Here is an 8,295-nt window from a genome sequence, read left to right as displayed (position 1 = left end):
GAGAATGTCTTACCTTGCATAAGATAATCTTAGAACCTATGATATGCTGATTGTCTAACTCTAGCATCTAAGTTGCCACACTTTGTGATCATTTACAAGCTCTTCTTATCAAACAATATTATCTTGGCATGCCCCACCAATTAAGGTTCATCATCAATTTTGATGAATATATTCTTCTAATTCTACAAAGCTCTATTCCACTATCTTCAGGTTCTATTCCAAGTGCCGAATTATTATTTCATGACATGGCTTAAAGATTGCAACCACCTTATTTCATACCAGCAATATTATTTTGGAGGGTTAAACCCTCAATGATGGTGTAGTGGGTTTGTGGGCTCAATAGTTCCCAACACCCCTTCTTAAGAGGTCTTAAAATACTATATATCTAAAGACTCTTACTAATTTCACCTACAATCATGTCTATATAGAAGATAATCAAGTTGCTAACTATTTAATTAACTTTATCACTTCACTCTCCACTCCTTCCTCTTTTATTGTCCAGATATTGGAAGCCACTGTGAGAGGTGCCTCCTTCCTGATGATCCAAGGGGCCTGTTGTTACTAACCCCCCAACCACCAACAACCAAAAGAAAAAAAAAAAAATTGCACTTCATATAATATATAAACTTCTCCCATGTATTTGAAAAAAGAAATTGTATCAAAAATAAATCCACTCTCTAAAGGTTCTTTGCTTTTTTGAATTTTAAAAATATAATTATGCTTCCAAACATCAAGAAATGAAGCTTACCCTATCTTGCTTTTGCAAAGTCGCTCTCACAGGTCACAACTATTCAGCCAAGCAACTTGGCCGGGTAGGTTGGCCAAAAGGATACTACTAGTTATTCGGTCTGATTTGTGACACGTGTCCATGATGTACATGTAAGCGGTTTCTGCACCATTCTGATTGAAAGAGATCAATCAATATTACGAGCGTTACACGTGACCAATCCTCTAAAAACTGAATCCGGATCTCGTCACCATTCCCAGAAGCGTAAGCATCTCTTTTTGCTACGTGGCTGGCAGCGGAGGCCGCATTTCCGCGTTGGCCTGTAGATTGGGCGGTGACGGGATACACTCATCTAAATTTTGTGCTATTAACTTCCTTTTCCTCCGTTTCTCAAAAGAGGGGAGCTTCTCGAGACACCACTGAGAATTTTAGGGCGCCTCCAAAGAGTCATTTCCGTCCATATTTTTTGCCCAAATCTTTCTCATAGAGATCCAAAAAGAGGTATTATTTTCTCCTTATGAGATCGAATCTCGTCTCTAGTTCCTGTTCTATGATGCATTTTTTTGTCTTTTTAGGCCTATTTTCACTATATTTCTCCGATTCGTTTTCGGTTTTGGAAATCTCGAGTTGCAGAGCCACAGAGGTGTGGATTTATAATCCCTTTAAAAAAAATTCTGTTGTTATGTATCCCTAAAGAATTTGAATGGGATGAAATATGGTTTTTGTTTTTGAGTATTTTATTTTATTTTTCCTAATGATGATTAAGGTTTGGATATGGGTTCGTTGATGGTTTCTTCTCTAGTTATTCGAGATTGGGCGCCGTTAGAATCGTGGTTCTGATTTTTTTTTTGGTTGATTTTTTAAGTGATTTTCGTCGATCTGGGATGCAATTTACTCCCCGATTTGAACTCGCATTTGACATGCATTCATGGTGTGTTGATTGGAGATAATGGAATGCGTATTCATATGGAAGTGGGCTCTTGATCTGTAGCTGTCATGGTTTTCTTCTATTGGGGCGGAATTGAAATATCAGTGCATTCACTGATTTGCTTTACATTGGAGCATTTAGTGTAAAAGGTTTAATTTTCTAGGGTAAAGTTGTGATCAGGTATTCATAGAAAGATTGCCCTTTTCGTTCTGTGATGCTGGAGAAAGTGGATGAAAGTTTTTGTTTGAACTCAGTTGTGGATATCAGAATTCATAAATTGCAGAATTTTTAGGGCACATTAGAAACTTTTGTGAAATTTATTGGTTTTTTATTTTTCCCAATGTATTACCTGTAACATTGGAGGTATTAATTGAAGTGGTTATTATTTTAAGGTGGTTTTTGTAGGTTGCTAGTTATGAATGCCATTAAGATAACACATTCTAGTTTTTCTTTTTCTTTTTCATTTTCCTGTTTCTGATTTCCAAGAAAATCAATGCTTGGAGTACTCCCAATTGGGACAGGGGTCAGGACTAAAGTGAATGTATTGCATACATAATGATATTCTTGTTTTGGAGTCTTTTTATTTTTTTTCTGTGGGGTGGGGTTTCCTTTAGATCATTCTTTGTATAGATAATAGATCTTTGAGGTGGTAACTATTTAGTGTGACTTTATAAGTTACCAGCTACTTCGTTTTGAAACATCATTTGCCATTGATGTGTTTAATACATGGTCCAATATTGAGCAGTTACATTTAGACTCCAGGCTTTGTGCAAAAACAAAATGCATTGGCTGTTTAACCTTATTTAACACTTTAATGAAGAGTAAATGCTAGACATTGGGACAGGAAAAGCCGAGAACCTTCACACATATATGTATGTAGTGTGAGTTCTCTATGTTATAAGTGAAATAAATATTCTTTCTGTAGATTTTGCTGTTTTTAGCAGCTCCAGTAATGATCAATTAGGAGTTCTCTATGTTATAAGTGAAATAAATATTCTTTCTGTAGATTTTGCTGTTTTTAGCAGCTCCAGTAATGATCAATTAGGAAAAAGGTTAGCTGGACTTTCTTTCTTAACTTCTTTTTCTTTTTCATTTTCTTTTTTTGTCTAAATCTGCACTATTTTGCAAATTTATCTCATTGGAGCTGACAAATTTTTAAATTTTGGGATGGCTGGCAGGGGTTTTGATGGTTGATTACATTATAATACAAATAAAATGAGAAGTATGGGTTAGTGTCTTTTTCTCAAATGTAGACTGGAGAGAGTCAGAGACATATAGAGTTTAGCTATATATTGTTATCTTTTGATTACTTGACAAATAATTGCTTTATCTTGTTTTTTCCTTCCTGTCCGGTATATTGTCTAGGGATGGATTTTGGTTCACCTGCTAAGAGTTTAGAAGAGACCAGCAAAGAGGAAGGGCCTCCATATATGGGAGAGCTAGACCTTAACTTACTTGGTAACAAGGGTGAAAAGGGTGGAAAGATTTTTCAAGATGGAACTGAAGCATTGGAGGAGAATATGCAAGGTTACACAAATCAGGAGAAGATTTCAGACTATACAGATGAGGGATTGATGTCCACAATTGAGGATTATGAAAACCATAACGAAATGCAAGGGGCTGACCATGTCGATCTTTCAGGTGAACAGCTTGATACAGGTGCTAATAAATTACCAGATGAACTGGAACCTAGAGATTCTTATCTGTGCTTTGATAAGCCTGTCTTATCAGCTGATAAAAATGATAATTCTGATGAAGTAGTGGATAATGGAACCTATGACTATCAAAGTGCACAGTCACCATCTTTGTTTGCCACAGAGAATGGAGATGTTGGAAACATATCAGGGAATTCTCAATCTGGAAAGGCAGAGCGCAGCGATGAGGAAATGGATCATGAGAACTTTAGTCATGATACTAAAATGGACGAGGGTGACTACCCCGAGGAGATGGTAGCTTCCGATAATAGCGGGATGGTAAGGGAGTGCTCTGGTGTGCATTCCCCTCTAAAAATGCGAAATGGTTCTTCATCACCAGAGAGAAATCTGTCTGATTCTATGGAAAGGTCTCCCTACAGCAAGCCATCAGCAAGGCAAGAGCCCCTCCCTCCTGAAAATAATGACAAGAAATCAGCTTCTTCTCCAAGCCCATGTAAAAGGAAACATTCACCTTCTCCTGAAAAGCATGCCGTGGGTCACAAGAGAGCTTCTTCACATGATCGTCTATCTCCACCCGTAAGACGGAAATCTCCTCTGGGAAGGCCAACACGACGAGATTCTCATCACAGAGATGATTCTCCAAGAAAACGCTTGTCTGTGTCACCTCAAAGGCGAGATTCACTGCGAAGGAGGGATAGGTCTGCATCTCGATCACCTGTGAGGAGGAGGACTTCTTCTGGATCCAGAAGAGACCACCATGGTAAATCTCGATCAAGGTCTCCCTATGCAAGGGATCGTTATCAAAGATCACCAAGGTGATTTTTTTTATACTTTTAAAAAAATATTTCTGTCCCTCCAGTTTATGTGATCTTATTGAACATCTAAGATTTTTTGCTTTTGAAAAGTCTTACTCCCTTTCATCCCCAGACAAGGGACTGTGTGAGGAAGCTATTCTAAAACCAATCATAGCTACTTGATCAAACATTTTCTATCCTTTTTATATAATTTGTTAAACCTCTCGGTTGTGGTGTGCTAGGAGAAGGCATTCTCCAAGGCACAGATCTCCTCCACCAAGTTATTATTTTCGTCGTCGCTCTCCAAGGAGGCATTGGTCACCACCTCCGAACCGCAACACTGGAATTGGTAGGCCTGGAAGGAATTTATTTGTTGCAGGTTTCAGCTATGTCACTACTGAGAGAGACTTGGAGAAGAAATTCTCAAAGTTTGGACGTGTAACAGATGTTCGGATAGTTCGAGATAAAAGGTAACTTTGTTTTCTTTAAATTTGTTCTAGCTGTTCATAGCGATCTCTATAGCAAAAGGTTTGCACTGGCATCAATGTCATTGTGGTCCCAACTCTTTTAGATGTGTTTCTTTTTAAAGAAAAACAAAACAAATCTTATTTTATGGTTCATCTACATTGATTGTCCATTCCTTATTTAGTCCACATGCTTCTAAAATCTTATTATAACACATTTACTCAATTTGGCTACAAAGCATGGATATTGAAAGTAGGTTCTTCTTTGTGGTTCATCTTTGTTTCTATGTGTATGATTAGCACATGATTTAGTATGAAGGGTAGAAGACATGGAGAGTAAAGAAAGGGCAGAAGCAAAGATGAAAGAGAAGACTAAGAGGGAGAAAGGCGCGGTAAAAATAACTTGAATTCCTGTTAATATTCAAATAAAAATGCATACATTGGAGCTCTGCAAAACTTCTATATGTAGATGGAAAACCACTCTAAATCATTTCCATAATAAACATAGGATGTTTCCAAGTAGTTGGGTTAAGTTTGATGCTTTTTGTTAAGAAATCTAGGACTTCCTTAGATTAACCTCTCACTAAAAAAATCATATAACACACCTATTACCTTGTTATTCAGTCAATAGCGAAAATAAGACTGCTTCTTACCAAAGGAAAATCATTCCAATACAAAATTAAGTATCAGATCTACTTTGGATTTTCAATTTTGGTCATGATTTCTTTCTGCTAGTAATTAAAAAAATGAAAACTAAAAAATTTATATTCCTGCTATATTTTATTTTTTTAAAAAATATTCTGTTCATGCACAGCAAAGGCATATATTATGTGGTGGAACTTGAAGAAGTAGGTATTCTTAGCAGTTGCTGTTTATATTCTTGTGAATCTAAACCTTCAAATCAAGCTTTTGAATATTGCTTCCCTTTTGAGGCTATAACTTGTCTGATATGTTACATTTATTTTTAGTATTTTTGTTGAGCACTCTTCATTTTTGTCGGTATTCCTGACTGGTGCTGGTTTTGTACTTCTGTTGCTTAAATGTTTTCCTTCTGTATATAGATCAGGGGATTCTCGTGGCTTTGGATTTTTATCCTTGGAAAGGGATGAGGATGCTGATGCTGCAATACGTGCTCTTGATCAGACAGAGTGGAATGGTAGAATTGTTCTGGTGGAGAAATCAAAAACATCTGCTCGCTAAACCTTCCATCTTGGATTTTACCATACTTGGAGAGAGAGAGGGACATAGCTGTTTTGTCAGCTCTATGTCATACCAATAGTCCTTTCAGCCATATGACATTGATTATAAGTATACGGCAAGTATTACTTGAAACTAAACTCTTGATGCTGTATAAGGTCTATCTTTGCTTGATTAATATACTCTAATTTTGACAGATTTCAAATAATCTTGGTTGTTTTGTGTTTCTGTTTACAAAAGTGTATTATTTGTATAAATGAGGGCACTTGTTTCCTTCAGATGATAGCTCATGTAAAATCCTCTTTCAGGGTTCGGCAAAAGTTACACTACCTTTCTTTTTGTCTGGGATCCTCATCCTCAAACAGTACCATGCATTATGATCATCATACATGATTTGAAACTGCCAACTCAAAACGGGTTATCATGGGGCATCCTGCTTCTATAATATAATATCCAGTGCAGCCACCATCACTTGCCTGAATTGGCTTGAAGAGCGTGTTGGTGAAGACATACATTTTTGCAGCATGAATTTCTAATCAATACTTATATGACTCATCCTATGTTTTAGTAGATATATCTTTTGTTCTGCAGGCTATGTTTAAATTAGTCGTGTCAAGCTTGGTATCCCGTACTTCTCTTTGTTTTGGGCACACGAATGTACCCCAAATGTTTTATTTCAACCATGGTGTCTTCCCCCACCTGACCGTGGTCAAGTTTGTGTGCACTTTCGGTTCCCTAGCATTGTTTCTGAAGCTTGCCTACATGAAACATAACCTAATTTGGCTGTTTGAGCTTATGGTGAAGATATGCTTTTTCCATTTTGATTCTTTAATATCTTTTGGTTTTTGTAAGCACATCATATATTTTGGAGATTTTCTTTTGCTGCAGGGTTGTACTCGTCCATATCAATACCATTATTATCAAGCCTGATGACCCGAACCTTACATTTGTTCAAGCACCATTACCATCTGGAAATATCAGTCTTTTGTAGGACCGGTCATGGTTTCGAAACCAAGCATTGTGGAGATAAGTTACCCTTTTAATCTGGATAGCTGGTCTTGTAAACTGGCATGAGAAATTGTGTCAATTGATTGGAGAAATGCTTGGTCAAAACATTTTTTAGGATCTTAAGCCCAACAAGTTTATCTTTTGAAGTTTTCTTTAGAATGAAATGGTACCTTGAAGAGATAATAGTTTGTGTGTTGAGCATGTTTTAAACTCATTTTAAGAGATAATTTCTGATATTCATGGTGACAACCAGGCTGCTTTTTCTAGATGATTGAAGATGCTGCCACTATTGTTCTCTCCCAGATGTTGCATGAATGATTATATTTATAGAATGAATGCAAAATTAGCATGGCTGGTTTTTGTATCTTTTAAATTGTCTAAAATGTGATGTGAATTGTTCTTTTGCCACCTGCTGTGCTTAAGGTCATCACAAGATTTCAATAAGCCTTATATTATTGCATCAAGCTGTAAAATAAGTGCATGCAGAAAAAGGTTTTCTTTGAATTTGACGTTGGGACTTTCTATGTTAACAAGAGAGGTAGCGTCTATTGTATGCAGTTCTTTATTTTATTGATTTCATGTGACCTGCTATGCAAAATTAGTTTGCCAAGTAAGCCACCTTCCCAGCATTGTCAAAATGATTTAAACTGAGAATCATGGGGTTTGTGTTTGAGAACTGCAGGCTTATTTGTCATGAAATCCAGGTGGCCCTGAATTCTGTCCAATATGGGCTTTGGCTGGCTAAGTTAGTAAAGAATTAAGGTTATTCTTACAATAATGCTATGAATTGCATGCATTGTATGTATTCTTGGTGGGAAAAGATATTATCATGAGATTTTGAAGAAGGATATTGTGCCAATTTAGACTCCAAACTTCTGTCAACTTGTAAGAAGAAAATATAGAAGTTACTTTTTGTGGTTGGCCAGTGAAAGGCGTGAATCTCAAAAAGTTTGAGAAAAGTTGGAATTTGACCTGTAGCTGTGCTCTCTTGACAACACAAAATGAAGATCATTTATGGTCACCTTGATGGTTCTATGTTCCATTTATAATTTTGGTTTTTTGAGAACTTTCAACTGCGGTATAGGTTTGAATATGTGATAAATCGTGTGGCTATCAAGTTAAGCATGATTCATAGCAGATTATGGTCTCATACGAGTTAGAATGACTGGATGTCTATACTAACGGCCATTTTGGGGTTTACAGGAATAATGAACTATGTCATCTGCAGTCTCTTGTTTTAGTGTCATCTGTTATATAACTATATCATTGAACATGTTTCTGTTTCCATACAACTTATGTTCTTATAAAATTTCTTCAGAGACCTTCAAGATTGCCCTTGATGTATTAGGGAGTAAAGGTGAGCCCTTAGGGAAATTACAAGTGGCAGAATACCTATACATATGGGTATGAAAGTGATGATTTTTTTTTTTGCCCCTCTCATTTTCTAACTTGTAAAGCCAATGTGCTGTGAAGGTAGCTGAAGCACCAAACCAATTATAGCACCATAAAATCATCAGCTCTC

The 8,295-nt window shown here is 36.6% G+C and overlaps 1 protein-coding gene across 7 annotated transcripts; it reads left to right on the top strand.

Moving 5' to 3' along the window:
- Window positions 1–1,080: 1,080 nt before the first annotated feature.
- On the top strand, window positions 1,081–7,041 carry LOC105046863 (uncharacterized). Of its 7 annotated transcripts, none has more exons than XR_012142123.1 (8): window positions 1,121–1,228; window positions 2,834–2,883; window positions 3,021–4,125; window positions 4,347–4,574; window positions 5,630–5,883; window positions 6,074–6,266; window positions 6,357–6,563; window positions 6,654–7,041. XR_012142123.1 is itself a non-coding variant. In XM_073259464.1 (5 exons), the coding sequence occupies exons 2-5, from the start codon at window positions 2,871–2,873 to the stop codon at window positions 5,766–5,768; spliced, it is 1,485 nt and encodes a 494-aa protein (XP_073115565.1). In that variant the 5' UTR covers window positions 1,121–1,228; window positions 2,834–2,870; the 3' UTR covers window positions 5,769–5,973. The 7 variants fall into 7 exon arrangements, 1 of the variants encoding a protein (XP_073115565.1); XR_012142122.1 differs by adding an exon at window positions 2,662–2,707 and having other exon boundaries at window positions 1,131–1,228; window positions 6,074–6,563; XR_012142121.1 differs by having other exon boundaries at window positions 6,074–6,563.
- The last annotated feature ends 1,254 nt before the right edge of the window (window positions 7,042–8,295 follow it).

Source organism: Elaeis guineensis, chromosome 6, assembly GCF_000442705.2.
Source record: "Elaeis guineensis isolate ETL-2024a chromosome 6, EG11, whole genome shotgun sequence".
NCBI classification, from domain to species: Eukaryota; Viridiplantae; Streptophyta; class Magnoliopsida; order Arecales; family Arecaceae; genus Elaeis; species Elaeis guineensis.
This window is presented reverse-complemented; position numbering and strand designations above follow the sequence as displayed.